Source organism: Macadamia integrifolia, chromosome 10 (assembly GCF_013358625.1).
Source record: "Macadamia integrifolia cultivar HAES 741 chromosome 10, SCU_Mint_v3, whole genome shotgun sequence".
NCBI lineage: Eukaryota > Viridiplantae > Streptophyta > Magnoliopsida > Proteales > Proteaceae > Macadamia > Macadamia integrifolia.
In genome coordinates, this window is record NC_056566.1 from 21,113,632 (window position 1) to 21,132,861 (window position 19,230).

The 19,230-nt window shown below is 40.1% G+C and overlaps 1 protein-coding gene across 13 annotated transcripts in view; it reads right to left on the reverse strand.

Annotated features, from left to right (window-relative positions):
* The window catches only part of LOC122091129, a 41,179-nt gene extending 24,524 nt beyond the window's left edge, over positions 1-16,655 (reverse strand). For 8 of the 13 annotated variants that reach the window (XR_006143829.1, XR_006143830.1, XR_006143831.1 and 5 more), the window contains exons 1-3: positions 16,234-16,655; positions 13,865-13,953; positions 13,694-13,775 (exon numbers count right to left, since the gene is read on the reverse strand). Coding sequence is in view for 1 of the 13 variants with exons in the window: in XM_042660965.1 (XP_042516899.1) it covers positions 13,694-13,775; positions 16,234-16,254 (103 nt within the window). In the remaining 12 variants the exon portion in view is untranslated. The remainder of the gene's footprint in view (positions 1-13,693; positions 13,776-13,864; positions 13,954-16,233) is intronic. The other 5 variants (XR_006143834.1, XR_006143835.1, XM_042660965.1 and 2 more) reach the window with 3 other exon arrangements.
* Between the last annotated feature and the right edge of the window lie 2,575 nt (positions 16,656-19,230).

A 19,230-nucleotide genomic window follows, 5' to 3' on the forward strand; every position in this document is an offset into this window, starting at 1 on the left:
ATCGTTTTGGTTTGCATTGGCTTGAAGGCATAAAACTTAAAACACCTAGGTCCTTATTATTTTGTACACAAGAGTATAGTCTAGTTCCATTCTCTGAGAGAAAGTGGCCCATGGCCACATCAAAAAATTCTCCCTAAGCATCAATTTATCAAGTCCAATTAGATAGGTCATGCAAGAGAGGGAGAGAATCGAAGGCTGGCACAGTTATTAGTGAGAGAGAAAATCAGGAGAAGTCATGCTAGGTTGTGCATGAGAGATCGAGAGAAGAGGGGTCGGTAAAGGGGTAAAGGTAGAGAAGGATAGAGAAAATAGACGTTGGGATAGTTATTAGTAGGAGAGAAAAACGAGAGAATATTTGCTAGGTCATGCGAGATCGACGAAGAGAACATTGGGTGCTGGGATAGTTATTAGTGGGGGACAAAATCAGGAGAAGTTATGCTAGGGCATGCGAGAGAATTCACGAGAATAGAGATTCAAATATGGGGTTGGGGGCAGAGAAGGAGAGAGAAATCGGGGGCTAGGATAGCAATTAGTGGGATAGAGAATCAAAAGAATTATTGCTAGGTCGTGTGAGAGAGATCGAGGGAGAGAGAAGAACAGGTGCTGGCATAGTTATTTAGGGGAGAAAATCGGGGAACTTTTTGCTAGGTTGTGCGAGAGAAAATCAAGGGTTCGGACAGTTATTAGTGGGATAGAAAAAATTGAGAGAAGTTCTGTTACATCGTGTGATCCATGACCTCGTGCTAAGGCGATTGAAACAGCCTCCCGACATTCTCGTGGTAAGGCAATGTCGTTCTTAACCCCCAGACCTTGCACATACAGGAGCCTCATGCTTTGGGTTCGCACTTTTTATTTCATCCACAGCGAGGATAATTATTAGTGGGAGAGAAAATTGATTGTTATGTAAGGTTATGCAAGAGAGATTAAGAAAAGAGAGATTCAAAAAAGGAGTTAGGTAGAGTAGGAGAGAGAAAATCGGGGCTAGGATAGTTATTAGTGGTAGAGAAAATAGAGAATTTTTGCTAAGTCGTGCGAGAGAGATCAAGGGAGAGAGAAAATCAGGTGTTGGGATAATTATCAGTGGGAGAGAATCATGTGAATCTTAGAGAGAATCGAGAGAAGTCATACCAAGTCGTACGAGAGAGATCGGGAGAAGAGAGACATTCGAGAAATGGGTCGAGGTAGAGGAGAGAGAAAATCGAGAGTTTTTGCAAGGTCAAGTGAGAGAAAATCGGGGGCTAGGATAATTATAAGTGAGAAAATTAAGAGAAGAAATGCCAGATTGTGCGAGAGAGAACGAGAGAAGAGAGCAGAGAGATTCGAGAAAGGATTGGGGGGAAGAGGAGAGGAAATCGATGGTTGTAATACATATTAATAAGAGAGAAAATCGAAAGAATTTTTGCTAGGTCGTGCGAGAGGGATCGAAGGAGAAAATTGGGTGCTGGAATAATTATTAGTGGGAGAAAAAACTGAGAATTTTTCTAAGTCGTGCGAGAGGGAGAGAAAATCAGGGCAGGGATAATTATTAGTGGGAGAAAAAAATTAAGAGAAGTCATGCTAGGTTGTGCGAGAGTGACCAACAGAAGAGAGATTCGAGAAAGGGATCGGGGTAGAGGAGAGAAAATCAAGATCGGGCTAGTTATTAGAGGGAGAGAAAATCGAGAGAATTTTTGCTAAGTCATGCGAGAAAGATCAAAAGAGAAAATTGGGTGCTAGGATACTTACTAGTGGGGGACAAACTCTGGAGAATTTTTGCTATGTAGTGCGAGAGGGAGAAAAATCGGGGGCTGAGATAGATATTAGTGGGAAAGAAAATCGGGAGATGTTATGCTAGGTAATGCGAGAGAAATCGAGAGGAGAGATTCAAAAATGGGTTGGGGCAGAAAAGGAGAGAAATTACGGGCTGGGATAGTTATTAGTGGGAGAGAAAATCAAAAGAATTTTTGCTAGGTAATGCGAGAGATCGAGGGAAAGAAAATCAAGTGCTAGGATAGTTATTAGTGAGAGAAAATCGGGAGAAGTTTTGCTAGGTCCTGTGAGATGGAGAAAATCAGGGGTTGGGATAGTTATTAGTGGGATAAAAAATCAGGAAAAGTCATGCAACATCGTGTCATCCACGACAAGTGGTCAGGTGATCGGAACATCCTCCTGACATACTCGGGGTAAGTAAGCGTAGTTCTCAACCCTCGAACCTACAAACGAGAGCCTAATGCTCCGAGTACGCACTTATTATTTCATCCACGGATAGGACAGTTATTAGTGGGAGAGAAAATCGATTGAAGTCATGTTAGTAAACCTCGAGAGCTAGAGAGAAGAGACTCGGGGCAAGGATAGTTAATAGTGGGAGAGAAAATAGAGAATATTTTTGCCAGGTCGTGCAAGAGAAATCGAGGGATAAAGAAAATCATGTGCTAGGATAGTTATTAAAGGGAGAGAAATCATGAGAATTTTTTTATGTCGTACGAAAGGGAGAGAAAATCGTGTTGTGACATTTTTTAAGGAAAGAAATCGAGAAAGTTATGCTAGTTCGTACGAGATAGATCGGGAGGAGGGCCATTCAAGGAAGTGGTCAGGGTAGAAAAGGAGAGAAAATCAGGAGAATTTTTACCAGGTCAAGCGAGAGGGAGAGAAAATCAAGAGCTAGGATAGTTATAAGTGAGAAAATCGAGAGAAGTAATGCCCTGCGAGAGAGATTGAGAGGAGAGATTCCAGAGGGGGTTGGGGGTAGAGGAGAGAAAATCTGGGGCAGTAACAGAAATTAATGGGAGAGAAAATTGGGAGAATTTTTATTAGGTCGCGCGAGAGAGATTGAGGGAGAGAAAATCGGGTCTGGGATAGTTATCAGTGGGAGAGAAAATTGTGAGAATTTTTCCTAGGTCATATAAAAGGAAGAGAAAATCATGTTGAGACTTTTTTTAGAGGGAGAGAAAATTGAGAGAAGTCATGCTAGGTCGTACGAGATAGATCGAGAGAAGAGAGGGATTCGATGAAGCGATCATGATAGAGGAGAGAAAAAATAGAGGTTGGGATAATTATAAGTGAGAGAAAGGTAGAATTTTTGCTACGTCATGCAAGAGAGATCGAGAGAAAATTGGGCGTTGGGATGGTTATTAGTGTGAGACAAACTTGGGAGAATTTTTGCTATGTCGTGCAAGAGGGAGAGAAAATCTAGGGCTGAGATAATTACCAGTGGGAGAGAAAATCGGGATAAGGTTGGGATAGTCATTATTGGGAGAGAAAATCGAGAGAAGTAATGCTAGGTTGTGCAAAAGAGATCGAGAGAAGAGAGGGATTTGAGAAAGGGGTTATGGCAGAGAAGAGAGAAAATCAAAGTTGGGATTGTTATTAGTAAGAGAGAAAAAGGGAGAATTTTTGTTGTCATGTGAGAGATCGAGAGAGAAAATTGGGTGCATAGTAATTATTGGGGGACAAACTCGAAAGGATTTTTTTAGGTCATGCGAGAGGGAGAGAAAATCTAGGGATGAAATAGTTATCAGTGGGAGAGAAAATCCGGAAAAGTCATGCTAGGGCATACGAGAGAAATCGAGAGGAGAAAAATCAAGGGCTGGGATAGTTATTAGTGAGAGAAAATCAAAAGAATTTTTGTTAGGTCATGCAAGAGAGATCGAGGGAGAAAGAAAATTAGGTGCTAGCATAGTTATTTGTGGGATAGGAAAAATTGCAAGAGGTCATGACCTAGTTGTCAGGTAATCGAAACAGCCACCTGACATTCTCGAGGTAAGGCAACATAGTTCTCAACCCCCGGACCTTGCACATACAGGAGCCTCATGCACCAGTTGTGCACTTTTTATTTCATCCACAGCTTGGATAATTACTAGAGGAGAGAAAATTGACTGAAGTCATGTTAGGTTATACGAGAGAGATCAAGAGAAGAGATATTCAAAAAAGGGTTCAGGAAGAGGAGAGAGAAAATCAGGGCTAGGATAGTTATTAGTGGGAGAGAAAATCAAGTGCTGGGATAGTTCCCAGTGGGTAGAAAATCGGGAGAATTTTTTCTATATCATGCAAGGGAAAGAAAATCGAGGGTTGGGATATTTATTCATGGTCGAGAAAATAGGGAGAAGTCATGCTTGGTCGTGCGAGAGAGATTTGAGAAAGGGGTTAGGGGTATAGAACGAGAGAAATTGAGTGACGGGATAGTTATTTGTGGGAGAGAAAATCAGGAAAAATCTTACTAAGTCGTGAGAGAGAAATCGAGGGAGAGAAAATCAGGTGCTCGGATAGTTATTAGTTGGAGAGAAAATCGAGAGAATTTTTGCTAAGTTGTACGAGGGAGAGAAACCGGGGGTTAGGACAGTAACAAGTGGGAGAGAAAATCGAGAGAAGTCATAATAGGTCGTATGAGAGATCGGGATTTGAGAGAAGGGTTCCATTTAAGAAAGAGGTCGAGGTAGAGGAGAAAGAAAAGCGGGTGCTATGATAGTAATTAGTGGGAGAGAAAATTGGAAGATTTTTTATTAGGTAATGAGAGAAAATCGAGGGCTAGGATAGTTATTATTGGGAGAGAAAATCGAGAGAAGTCATGCTAGGTCGTGCGAGAGAAAGAGGCTAGGGATTAAGGAGAGAGATATTCGGGAGAAATTTTTGCTAGGTTATGAGAGAGAGATCGAGGGAGAGGGAAAATCGGGTGCTAAGATAGTTAATAATGGGAGATAAAATCGAGAGAATTCATGCTATGTCGAGTGAAAGATCGAGAGAAGAAAGAGATTCAAGAAAGGAAGGAGAGAGAAAATGGGGGTTGGGATAGTTATTAGTGGGACTGAAAATCGGGAGAATTTTTGTTAGGTCATGCGAGAGAGATCGATGTAGAGAAGATTTGGTGCTGGGGTAGTTATTAGTGGGGGGACAAACTCGAAGAATTTTTACTAGATCTTACGAGAGGAAGAGAAAATCAATGGCTGGGATAGTTATTAGTTGGAGCGAGAGAGAAGGGGAAAGGAGGTTGGGGATTGAGAAGGAGAGAAACTCGGGAGAAATTTTTGCTAGGTTATGAGAGAGCAAGGGAGAGGGAAAATCAGGTGCTAGGATAGTGAATAGTAGGAGATAAAATCGGGGGAATTTTTGCTAGGTCTAATGAGAGGGAGAGAAAATGGGGGCTAGGATAGTTATCAGTAGGAGAAAATTGGGACAAGTCATGCTAGGTCGTGTGAGAGATCAAGAAAAGAGAGATTCAAGAAAGGAAGGAGAGAGAAAATGGGGGTTGGGATAGTTATTAGTGAGAGAGAAAATCAGGAGAATTTTTACTAGGTTATGCAAGAGAGATCGAGGTAGAGAAGATTTGGTGCGGGGGTAGTTATTAGTGGGGGACAAAAATCTGAGAATTTTTACTAGATCTTACAAGAGGGAGAGAAAATCAGGGGCTGGGATAGTTATTAGTTGGATAGAAAATAAGAAGTAATGCTAAGTCATGTGGGAGAAATTGAGAAGGGAGAGAGATTTAAGAAAGGGGTTAGGGGTAGAGAAGGAGAGAAATTGGGGGATGGGATAGTTATTAGTCTGAGAGAAAATCATGAAAATTTTAGTTAGGACGTGCGAGAGAGGAAATCGAAGGTTGGGATTGTTTTATTAGTAGGAGAGAAAATCGGGAGAACTTTTGTTGGGTTATGCGAGGAGAGAAAATCGAAGGTTCGGATAGTTATTAGTGGGATAGAAAATCGATTGAAGTCATGTTAGGTTATACGAGCGAGACCAAGAGGAGAGAGATTCGAAAAAGGTTGGTGTAGAGGAGAGAGAAAATCAGGGCTAGGATAGTTATTAATATGAGAGAAAATAAAGAGAATCTTTTCTAGGTAGTGCGAGAGATTGAGGGAGAGAAAATCAGGTGTTGGAATAGTTCTCAGTGGGTAGAAAATCGAGAGAACTTTTTCTGTCATGCAAGGGAAAGAAAATTGGGGGTTGGGATATTTATTAATGGTCGAGAAAATAAGAAGTCATGCTAGCTTGTGCGAGAGAGATTTGAGAAAGGTGTTAAGGGTATAGAAGGAGAGAAATCAAGTGACGGGATAGTTATTAGTGGTAGAGAAAATTAGGAAAAATCTTACTAGGACATAAGAGAGATCGAGGGAGAGAGAAAATCGAGTGCTCTGATAGTTATTAGTTGGAGAGAAAATCGAGAGAATTTTTACTAGGTTGCACGAGAGGGAGAGAAAACCGGGGGGTTGGGACAGTTACTAGAGCGAGAGAAAATCGAGAGAAGTCATGATAGGTCGTATGAGAGATTGGGATTCGCGAGTGAGTGACATTTGAGAAAGAGGTCCAGGTAGAGGAGAGAGAAAATCGGGTGCTAGGATAGTAATTAGTGGGAGAAAATTGGGAGATTTTTTGCTATGTAATAAGAGAAAATAAAGGGCTAGGATAGTTATTAATGGGAGAGAAAATCTAGAGAAGTCATGCTAGAGAGAGAGAGACAGAGAAAGGAGGTTGGGGATTGAGGAGAGAAATTCGGGAGTAATTTTTACTAGGTTATGAGAGAGAGAGAGAGAGGGAGAGCGAAAATCGGTTGCAAGGATAGTTAATAGTGGGAGAGAAAATTGAGAGAATTTTTGCTAGGTCCAATAAGAGAGGAAGAGAAAATCAGGGGTTAAGATAGTTATTAGTGGGAGAAAATCGGTAGAAGTCATGCTAGGTCATGTGAGAGATCGAGAGAAGAGAGAGATTCAAGAAAGGAAGGAGAGAGAAAATGGGGTTAGGATAGTTATTAGTGGGAGAGAAAATCAGGAGAATTTTGGCTAGGTCATGCGTGAGATCAAGGTAGAGAAGATTTAGGGTTGGGGTAGTTATTAGTAGGGGACAAACTCGGAGAATTTTCGCTAGATCTTCCGAGAGGGAGAGAGAACCAGGGGCTGGGATAGTATTAGTTGGAGAGAAAATCAGAAGTAATGTTAGGTTATATGAGAGAAATCAAGAAGGAGAGAGATTCAAGAAAGGGGTTAGGGGATGGGATAGTTACTAGTCGGAGAGAAAATCATGAGAATTTTTCTAGGTCGTGCGAGAGAGATCGAGGGAGAGAGGAAATCGGAGGTTGGGATTGTTTTATTAGTGGGAGAGAAAATCGGGAGAATTTTTGTAGGGTTATGCGAGGAGAGAAAATCGAAGGTTCGGATAGTTATTAGAGGGAGAGAAAATCGATTGAAGTCATGTAAGGTTATGCGAGAGAGATCGAGCAAAGAGAGAGATTCAAAAAAGGGTTGGGGTAGAGGAGAAGGAAAATCAAGGCCAGGATAGTGACTGCAGGGGAGAGAAAATAGAGAGAATCTTTGCCATGTAATGTGACAGATTGAGGGAGAGAAAATCAGGTGCTGGGATAATTATTAGCGGGTAGAAAATCGGGAGAATTTTCTCTATGTCATGTAAGGGAAAGAAAATTGGGGGTTGGGATATTTATTAATGGTCTAGAAAATATGGAGAAGTCATGCTAGGCCGTGCAAGAGAGATTTGAGAAAAGGGGTAAGGGGTATAAAACAAGAGAAATCGAGTGACGGGATAGTTAATTGTGGGAGAGAAAATCAGGGAAAATCTTACAAGGTCGTGAGAGAGATCGAGGGAGAGAGAAAATCAGGTGCTCGGATAGTCAATAGTTGGAGAGAAAATCGAGAGAATTTTTACTAGGTTATACAAGATGGAGAGAAAATCGGGTGTTGGGGCAGTTACTAATGGGAGAGAAAATCGAGAGAAGTCATGACAGGTCGTATGAGAGAGATCGGGATTCAAGAAAAGAGTGACATTTGAGAAAGAGTTCAAGGGGTAGAGAAGGGGAGAGAAAATCGAGTGCTAGGATAGTAATTAGTGGGAGAGAAAATTAGGAGATTTTTTGCTAGGTAATGAGAGAAAATCAAGGGCTAGGATAGTTATTAGTTAGAGAGAAAATCGAGAGAAATCATGCTAGGTCGTGCGAGAGAGAAAGATAGGAGGTTGGGGATTGAGGAGAGAGAAATTCAGGAGAAATTTTTCAAGGATATGAGAGAGAGATTGAGGGAGAGGGAAAATCGAGTGCGAAGATAGTTAATAGTGGGACAGAAAATTGGGAGAATTTTTGCTAGGTCTAGTGAGAGGGAGAGAAAATCAAGGGCTAGGATAGTTATTAGTGTGAAAAAATCGGGAGAAGTCATGCTAGGTGGTGTGAGAGATCGAGAGAAAAGAGAGATTCAAGAAAGGAAGGAGAGAGAAAATAGGGGTTGGAATAGTTATTAGTGGGAGAGAAAAGCAGGAGAATTTTTGTTAGGACATGCGAGAGAGATCGAGGTAGATAAGATTTGGTGATGGGGTAGATATTAGTGGGGGACAAACTTAGAGAATTTTTGCTAGATCTTACGCGAGGGAGAGAATATCGGGGGCTAGGATAGTTATTAGTTGGAGGGAAAATCAGAAGTAATGCTAGGTAATGTGAGAGAAAATGAGAAGGGAGAGAGATTCAAGAAAGGGGTTGGGGGTAGAGAAGGAGAGAAATTGGGGGATGGCATAGTTATTAGTCGGAAAGAAAATTATGAGAATTTTTGCTAGAACATGCAAGAGAGATCTAGGGAGAGAAGAAATCGAAGGTTGGGATTGTTTTATTAGTAGGAGAGAAAATCGGGAGAATTTTTGCTGCGTTATGTGAGGAGAGAAAATCAAAGGTTCGGATAATTATTAGTGGTATAAAAAATCGATTGAAGTCATGCTAGGTTATATGAGAGATCGAAAGGAGAGATTCAAAAAAGGGTTGGGGTAGAGGAGAGAGAAAATCAGGGTTAGGATAGTTATTACTGGTAGAGAAAATAGAGAGAATCTTTGCCAGGTAGTGCGAGAGATCGAGGGAGAGAAATTCAAGTGCTGGGATAGTTCTCAGTGGGTAGAAATTTGGGAGAATTTTTTCTATGTCATACAAGGGAAAGAAAATCGGGGGTTGGGATATTTATTAATGGTCGAGAAAATAGGGAGAAGTCATACTAGGTCGTGCAAGAGAGATTTAAGAAAGGGGTTAGTGGTATAGAACGAGAGAAATCAAGTAACGAGATAGTTATTTATAGGAGAGAAATCAGGAAAAATCTTACTAGGTCATGAGAGAGAGATCGAGGGAGAGAGAAAATCGGGTGCTCGGATAGTTATTAGTTTTGCTAGGTTGTACGAGAGAGAGAGAAAATCGGGGGTTGGGGCAATTACTAGTGGGAGAGAAAATCAAGAGAAGTCATTATAGGTCGTATGAGAGAGATCGGGATTTGAGAGACGGGTGCCATTTGAGAAAGAGGTCGAGGTGGAGAAGGAGAGAGAAAATCGGGTGCTATGATAGTAATTAGTGGGAGAGAAATTTGGGAGATTTTTTGCTAGGTAATGTGAGAAAATCAAGGGCTAGGATAGTTATTATTGGGAGAGAAAATCGAGAAAAATCATGCTAGGTCGGGCAAGAGAGAAAAGAGGTTGGGATTGAGGAGAGAAATTCGAGAGAAATTTTTGCTAGGTTATGAGATCGAGGGAGAGGGAAAATCGGGTGCTAAGATAGTTTATAATGCGAGAGAAAATCGGGAGAATTTTTGCTAGGTCTAATAAGAGAGGGAGAGAAAATCGAGGCCTAGGATAGCTATTAATGGGAGAAAATCGGGAGAAGTCATGCTAGTTCGTGTGAGAGATTGAGAGAAGAGAGATTCAAGAAAGGAAGGAGAAAGAAAATGGGGGTTGAGATAGTAATTAGTGGGAGAAAAAATAGGGGGAATTTTGCTAGGTCATGCAAGAGAGATCGAGGTAGAGAAGATTTGGTGCTGGGGTAGTTATTAGTAGGGGACAAACTCGGAGAATTTTTGCTAGATCTTACGAGTGGGAGAGAAAATCGAGGGCTGGGATAGTTATTAGTTGGAGAGAAAATCAGAGGTAATGCTAGGTCATGTGAGAGAAATCGAAAAAGAGAGATTCAAGAAAGGGGTTGCAGGTAGAGGAGAGAGAAATTGGAGGATGGGATAGTTATTAGTCGGAGAGAAAATTATGAGAATTTTTGCTAGGACGTGCAAGAGAGATCAAGGAGAGAGGAAATTAGAGGTTGGGATTGTTTTTTTAGTAGGAGAGAAAATTGGTAGAATTTTTGTTGGGTTATGCGAGGAGAGAAAATCAAAGGTTCGGATAGTTATTAGTGGGATAGAAAATTGGAAGAACTCATGTACCGAGTATGCCTTTTTATTTCATCCACATCTAAAATAGTTATCAGTGGAAGAGAAAATTGTGTGAAGTCATGTTAGGACATACGAGAGAGATCGAGAGAAGAGAGAGATTCGAGAAAGGGGTTAGGGGAAGAAAATGATAGAGAAAATGGGGGGCTGGATAGTTATTAGTGGGAGAGAAAATCGAGAGATTGATTACCAGGTCGTGCGAGAAAGATCACGGGAGAGAAAATTGGGGGCTGGGAGAGTTATTAGTGGGAGAGAAATTTTTGCTATGTCGTGTCAAAAAGGGAGAGAAAATCGAGGGTTGGGACAGTTATTAGTGGGAGAGAAAATTGAGAGAAGTTATGCTAGGTGTATAAGAGATATCGGAAGAAGAGAGACATTCGAGAAAGAGGCTGGGGGTAAAGGAGAGACCATCAGGTGTTGGGATAGTTATTAGTGGCAGAGAAAATCGGGTTTATTTTTGCTAGGTAATGCGAGAGGGAGAGAAAATTAAAGGTTGGGATAGTTATTAGTGGGAGAGAAAATCAAGATAAGTCATGTTATGTCGTGCGAGAGAGATCAAGAGGAGAGAGAGATTCGAGAAAAGGGTTGGGGGTTCGATAGTTATTAGTGGTAGAGAAAATCAGGTGATCTTTTGTTAGGTCCTACGAGAGAGAGAAAATCAGGGGCTAGGATAGTTAGAGAAAAAATCGGGAGAAGTATGCTAAGTCAAGTGAGAGAGACCGAGAGTAGAGAGAGATTCGAGAAAGGGGTTGGGGTTGGGGTTGGGGTTGGGGTTGGGGGTAGAGAAGAGAGAAATCAGGGGGTGTAATAGATATTAGTGGGAGAGAAAATTGAGAGAATTTTTACAAATCCATGTGAGAGGGAGAGAAAATTGAGAGAAGTCATACTACATCGTGCGATCATCCATGACTTGGTGGGCAAGCGATCAAAACAGCCTCTCAACATTCTCGAGGTAAGGCTGCATAGTTCTCACCCCCAGACCTTCCACATGTAGGAGCCTCATGCACCAGGTATGCCCTTTTTATTTCATCCACGGCCTGACAAACAAACGAAGGAAGTGATACATAGCTTGGGTAATCTGTTGAGATGTTTGGTTCGAGATTATAAGGAGGCGTGGCCTTACATCCTATCATAGTTCAATGAAACTTGATGAGATGATAGGTCATGTAGTCTGGAGTTCAAATAAAGACCAATAGATCATTTTACACAATCACCCCCAAGCTAGAGTTAACATTTAGGCCCATGAGTTCTTGCGCCATACCACTAAGGTGCATGCCGACAACCGACAACGCATCACTTTTGAATATTGATATGTATAAAGCTACAATTGATCGTCATCAACGTTATGTGGAGTACTAAGTAGGAGACATGATCATCATGATTACTGTCAACTATGAGAGGCTCCAAAAAGGTTCCAAACTCCACCCAAGGAAGATGGGTGCAAAAACAAGTAAAACCTAATGCTTATGTGCTTGAGTTGCCAGAAGATACGACCATAAGCAATGTTCAACATGGCTGATCTTTTGCTTTATGTTGGGCAACATTCGGATGACGAAGAATCTGAACGCTCAAAGTCAAGCCACACCGTTGATGTTTTTGAAGAGATGTTGGTTGACACTAACAAGAATACACGTCGTGGCACAAGTTACCATGCATTTCTTGTCAAACGGATGCACCGCCCACGACATGACTACTTTAATCCATGCTGATGATTACAAAAAGTAACTTGTCGCGAAACTTTAGGCACATAACAGGTTCCAAAATTATTTTTCAAAGAAATAGTGCAACAACAAGGGCTACCAAATAGCATTGACTATAATAGCATCGTCTCTGAAGTCTGATCGAGATGTCAAGTTCATGAGCTACTTTTGGAAGACACACTGAAAATGAATAAAAAGTTGAAGTTTTCAACTGCATTCCATCCATAGAATGACGAACAAACAAAGGTTGTGAGATGTTTGGTTCAAGAATATGAGAAGTGGCCTTTAACCCTCCACATTGCTGAATTTACTTATCCAAATTCAGTGAACCGGACTACAGGTTGTACTACTTTTGTGATATTGCTTGGAGTTTAGACAAAGCGATCTATAGATCTTGTTCCATACCACCCCAAGCTAGAGTTCGCCTTGAGGCTGACGAGTTCTAGCATCATATCACTTTTGTGTATGCTGACGTTCGATGACTCGTCGCTTTGATCATGATGTGTATCAAGCTTCATCAGATTGTCATCGAAATTATGTGGCATTCAAACCAAGAAAAAAGGTGATGATTACTGTCAAACCTGAGAAGTTTCAAACAGGTTCCAAACTCCATCCAAGGAAAATAAGTCCCCAAAAGGTGCTGAAACGAGTATGACCTAATGCTTATGTGCTCAAGTTGCTAGAGATATATATGACCCTAAGCAATGTTTTCAATGTGGCTGATCTTCATCTTTATGTTGTGTATCATTCTGATGAAACATACTATGAACAGATGTTGTGATTGCCCCAACTCAAACCACCCATCATTGATGTTATTGAAGAGGGTCTTGGATGACACCTAAAAGACTCCACGTCCCTTTCAATGATTGAGTTTTTTAGTCTATTCTGATCTCAAAACTGAGATCGATAAAAGGGTTGTTTTGATTCCTCATTCCTTGACTTAGTTCATGTTACCTATCATGTTTCAGTCTATTTTTCTTGATGTGATCAGTCCCTAGATTCCTATTTACAGATCAGGTCCATAAACTCTAAAATTCTGAGATTAATTAGTCTGTTTTCTTTCCTAATCTCTGTCCATGATTGCTGATCTGTAATCCAGTTACTGTGGTGCTTTGATTTTCTGTTCTCAGATATAGTATCCTGCATATTTGGGGCTGGGTTGATTATTCGGCCCTAGTTCTACATTAATGCAGTATGCCGGGAAAGTGGATCATTCAAGATCCTCAACAGGAAAGTGTAGCTGGAGAAGGCAACACATCGTTCAACATATCTTCAAGAGAGACATCTGCAACTTGTAAATAAAAGGATAAGGAAGCCAGAAATCTAGCGCCTACTCAAAGAACACCAGAAAAGATAGATTTTAACATGACCAGAAGAGAAAGAAGGACATATTCTAACATAACAAGAATATCCACTTCAGACAAAGATGAAATTGTGTTTGATATTACTGAAATATTTTGATTTTGGCAGAGAGTGAAATCGGGAAGGAATCCAAAATTTCTAACTTTACTAGGCAGATAAACCAAGAGTTCTATGTGAATGTTCAATAAAGTGAAATCGGGAAGGAATCCAAAATTTCTAACTTTACTAGGCAGATAAACCAAGAGTTCTATGTGAATGTTCAATAAAGTCCCACCAACCCAACAAAGCTTAACAGTGAAATCATATAAAGATGACCAGCTATAAACAGAGCACAGTCAAAAGTGTTTTAAGCAAAAATAAGTCAAATGAAGAGGGGGGGTGGGGGTGAAGTAAGTCATTGATCATGAAAGGCCAATAAAAGATGTTAATACAGTCATATTATTATGTTCACTGAAAGCAAAGATTTTCTTTTCTTACTCATGGAATAATCTGTGAATATCCAAGTCATTTTCCCGCAGTTTTGGGCCTTTACTATACCAACCAACAACATGCTCCTTGTCTGAAAAACATATGCGTGAAATACAATGAACAAGCCAGCAGATTCTCTCTATAAGATGGAATAAAAAGTTATCATACAGACAAGGATACCATTTATTCTCTTGGACAGAAAACATTTGCTTCATGGTTAGTTGTGGTCAAGAAACCAGATGCTTCGGTCCTTATCTTCTTCAAAGGCACTGCAAATTTGAGATTCAAACATTCAGAACGAATAATTATTAAACCCCATCATACAAAACTGTATCTTTGCAGAAGCAAAAGAAAGAAGGAAGTCAATTTCAATTATTGTGCTGCTGTGCCTGCCACAACTTTTACTGACTGGATACAACCATCTCAGGTAGCATGACTTTGACATTCATCCACAAGGAAAACATGCAACCGAAAAAAAAAAACCATTCAGCATCAAATAACTTTACTAGGGAGGTATAAGTATCTAGTCAAGCATGTCTAGAGAGGTATCTCCAAACAAGCAGCCTTAGGAGCATATCTACCTCATGGCCACTTAGTTGGTCCACATCTTTCATGGACAAGTCACCCAAATTACCCGATGTTGCACAATTCAAAAGTAAATTTTGGTCAACGTTTGGATTGCTGATGATATGAAGAGAGAAGGATCAATATAGAGTGGGCTGTGTGGTTGAATTCCAATCCACGTGATATCCTTTATATATCACTGTTAAAATTTCCATATCAACCCTCCTCCAATTTAAATAAACGGGGATAAAAATCCACTAAATGGTGAAATATACAGTTGAGATGGGACATGAAGACAATCCAATGGTGCTCTATCTAACTGTTTGGTATACCACATTCCCCACCTAGGAACAGAATGCTGGTCAAGAGATATCTCTCTATATATATGCTTCTATCGGTAAACCACACCATAGCACAAACAGAAGACAGTGCATACAGTATCGAACTAGTTTAATTTGTGAATGACCATCTGTGATACAAGTAATAAAATCATTTAAAAAAAAGGGTCATTCATTAGGATACACTAATAAATTTCAAAGACCATAAAAATGCCCCCAAAGTATAGTATCCCTCTATCGCCACACAAAAATAATAATAATAGTAATGAGAACATACTGAAACAGTGATCACAATCTGCCAATCTATACAAAACCATGGAGATATGGATCAAAATAAATACACATTTTCAATTAAAAGTTTCTTATAAAAAAATGTACTACCTAATAATATAAGTTATGCATGGTCAGTATCTGATGGAAACAAGATAAATGCCATGTTTAATATTAACAAAATACCCCTTCACATAAAGTAGCAGGAGCTCCTTCAAATGGAAGCAAGTATGAGTTTCAAAACCCATAAGAGTCTTCTGCCCCAAAATTTTTTCTTGCAACACCTCGTGAAGTCTAGTCATTTTTTACAGACAACACGAACTAAAGTAAGGCGATAAACAATTCTACAGGTAAATGGCCCAAGGAATACCAATTAAGATCTAGGCTTTAACCTTCATCACAGAAATACATGATCCACGATTATGGTATAAAATCCACCTTATCCTATCCAAAAGCCTTCTGTTCTTTGGATATTTTGATTATTTTCCATCTAATAAAATGATATCCAGCATCAGAAAATAGTACAATTGAAGATGAACACATCTCCTAAGAACTTTACCAACCATGCTTGCATCTTTCAGGGTTGTCTCCTCGGGCCCATATGCTAAAGGGAATAGGGAAGTAACTGTGCCGCATAACTTCCACTAACGCAGTTCTATCACTACAGCCACAAAATTTGTGTTTTACAATCCTTCTTCTAAGGCCATTAGATTGACTGCCATATCAGCACAGCCATTAACCCAACTAATTTTGGTTTGATCCCATGTAGCCTATAATGGACGTTATTGATTAGGAGGTCGCATACTGTATTCCTGGTGCCATATTACAAGGTCTAACAGAAATTTCAAACTTCTTTAGGTGTATTTTCAGTTAAAGCCACAGCTATTTCAGAAAGTGAGTCAAAGACGGTAGAGGGTAAATCTAAAAGGCCACCCTCCTAGTGTACTAGCCTAACAAAGAACCATGTAAAAGACCCATTCCCTTGGAAATATATCAGAACACGGAAGAAAAAAAAACTACATATTAAGGTTATATGGCCAAAGTTTGACCTGTAACACGAGAAGACCAGCGTTAGCTTCCTAAAACACTAATGGAGTAAACCCTAATTTTCTATTTCAAGATCTCTTAATAGTCGTATTCACGATTCTTCTCCATCACCTAGGCGAGGCAAAATGAATGCACTATGTTCTATTTTCTTAAGAGTGCCAAAACCTTAAACCCTAATTCTCTCGTTCAAATCCAAATTTGAAGAAAATTCTCAAATACAGCGTTCCATAGTTGTGTTTGAACATTTTTCAGGTTTAGTTTTTTTAACAAGAAAAGAAACAATAAGAAGAGAAATCTTTCACAATGAAGGACGAGGTTAGAGAACTGAACCTGCATAGCTGTTGGTGACATCAACAGTTCCTTTCAAGATGCTCCCGATCAGGACAACAATAACTCGCTCCGACTGTCCCTAACGACTCTGTTGTAATTATCGACTATACTGATAAGAACGAGAGGGTGAACTATGACCTTCTCAATCAGCCTTGCCGTGATCTGCTGTCTCTTGATAACATCCATCAATGTGTTCTTCTTCCGCAGGCTCACTCTTTCCAGCAACTCTCTCAAGTCGGTATGACTACGAAACTTAAAATGGTTTGCAGGGTTCTTTAAACTTTCGATCGCAGGAAGGACGAGAATTAAGAACCCTAAAAGGCTAAAACGGACGGAAACCGACTGAGGCCCGGAGCTTTCTCAGTTTTTCTTCTCTTTTCCTTCCACTCTCAAATTCGCTCCTGCCCCTTCCTACATATTTATTTCCTCCCTAAACACGCGTTTTGTTCAGCCGCTCCCGAATGTTACCGTTTAAAGCGCGGCTAACCTATTGGTTTTAAACACGTGCACATTTTTATTTTTATTTTTAATAGAAGACTAAATTTAAATTTCAAAATTCTAAACGAAATCCCTCCAAAAGGAGATTGCGGACTTGCGACTTGCGAATTGCGATTTGCGATTTGCGATTTGCGACTTGCGGCTTGCGGCTTGCGGCTTGCGACTTGCGACTTGCACTTGCGACTTGCGACTTGCGACTTGCGACTTGCGACTTGCGACTTGGAATCACACTTCAAGCTATAACCGGAAATGAGCAAGGTTTTTATGGAATTTTACCCAATTGTTGTCATAAAATTATGTTTTGATGGATCGGATCGGATCGGATTGTATCGGTTTTGAATCTTGATTCTTGGCTGATACAGTATCAAATTATTGATCATGGATAAAGGGTCAAAATGGGACCCAAAAAAAAAAAAAAGATTCAAACGTAAAACCAGGGCTATTTTTGGCCGATACCGTATCAGTGGTTCTCGAACCTTGCATCAGATTTGAAATTGTCTAGATTAGCCACATGTATTATTTTTTGTAGGGGTGGTAGCTAGTGAATCCTAATCGTTTACAATCAGGCTTATTTAATCCCCACCAATTTAAGGCTCGCACATTTAATAATTTAGTTAATCTAGTCTCACATGTTAGGCATGAATACGTTTATATTTGGTCGGTTGACTATCAGTTCCTAATCAAGGTCAAATTAATCGAGTTATAACTAGTCTTAAAATATAAGTAATTGGACTATAAACAAGTTGCAAACATGCCACAAAATGAGTTGTTTAAGGTTTTAAGCTATAAAATGGCTAATTGTGCTATAAACTGTTAAATTGATTATCGATCAACCAATGTTGATCGGTCCTTGTCGGACACCCATTAGACTACAATCAAGCACCATCAACACCTATACAACAATCAATCTAGGCTCTAACATTGGACCATTTACAGTCGATCAGATTGATTTTGATCCTTAACCAGTCAATTCCAATCAAACCTATCAGGGTGGGCTAATGCCCACACCCTTAATTTGTGTCAAAATCGCCTGTGGTGGGGCAGTGAGGTATAGTGAGCATTCAACAGCTGGGGTGCATAGCCGAACCCTCCCAACCATTAGATACTCACTGTACCTCACCGCTCGCTACAGCCATTGGACTCCAATTTGAACTCCCTTCATTTTTTGAGTTAAGTTAACATATCCCACAAAACATATAAATTTGGTGCATTGAAGATTCCATTTCTTGTTTCTCGATCCTAGTTGCCTATGTTGAGACTCATACCAATCCATTCCATACATCTGAAACCCTCGCTTTAGGAAGAACTAGGCTGAACCATGCACCATATAGAAATTTTGGATTGTCACTTTGTGAGGGAAAAGGCCATTTTGATGTTTCGTAGATTTTTTTCACAAGGAAAAGAAAGTAAGAACTCACTAGTAGCTGTACTAACAAGAGGTACATATCCAAAAGGATCTCTTCAGTTTCTATCCCCATGAGCTGAAATCGTAGGACTTGAGGTCAAGCCCATTCTCATGCTCATCTTGCTGGTCATTCTTTTGATGAGGCAAGGGGGTTTTCCAAATCAAAAAGATTTTCTCCTTTCGCAAAATACTGCACCTGGGTGTGAAGGCCTTTATTCACTTGGGTACCGGTTCTCTTTCTATAGAAATCATTAGATAACATCTCATAATTTGTAGGGTGTCAATCAGTCAGGCTTAGTCAGGCCTCACCATTTTTCACCTTGCACCATGACTGCCTCAACAAGTTGTCGAGCCATGGATACTTTTGTAAAGGGTTGGTCGTTTTGAGTTTTGATTGTGCTAAATGGGTTATTGAGAGATTTATCTATAAAAACGTGCTATATATCTATCGGACTGAGTAAATAGGCTTTAAACAAGCTTTAAATATTAAAGACTAAGTTAGGCTCTTAATCAGTTGAATAGTACTTCCACACCGATTTCAAGTTTTCGCCGGACGGCATGTTTATCATAGGTATGAGCTCTTAACCATGTTAGCAAATATAACTTTATATGAGAGAACCAAGGTAGAATTCACAAAACCAAAACGGGAGTTATAACAGCACAATGGTGCATGCAAGCAACGGTTGAAACCACCTTGCTGTTTTGAAATGGATCGGGCCAGCATCCATGTTTCTACGCTCTTTCTTTTTAGGTTAACCAATGTGCCGGGCCAACTTATGCGCACCTCGACTAATCTTCGGGGAGACTAGCGCAGCAACTCATTGCCACAGTCTCCACTTAAATCGCATATGCACATATGTAGGAACATCTTTTCACTGTCTTCTTGAAACGAAGGATTGTGTTTAGACGTGGGAACATGAAAGAGCAGCACTCTTTCTCCCATTTTTTTTTATGAAAATTATAACTAACAATTACAAAGATTATTTGAAGCTTATTCCCACAAATTGATGGCTTCGCCCTCTTTGGTATCATTAATCTTTTTTATTTTTTGTTCCCAAAAATGACTTTGGTTGAATTTGGTATTATTCATGGAG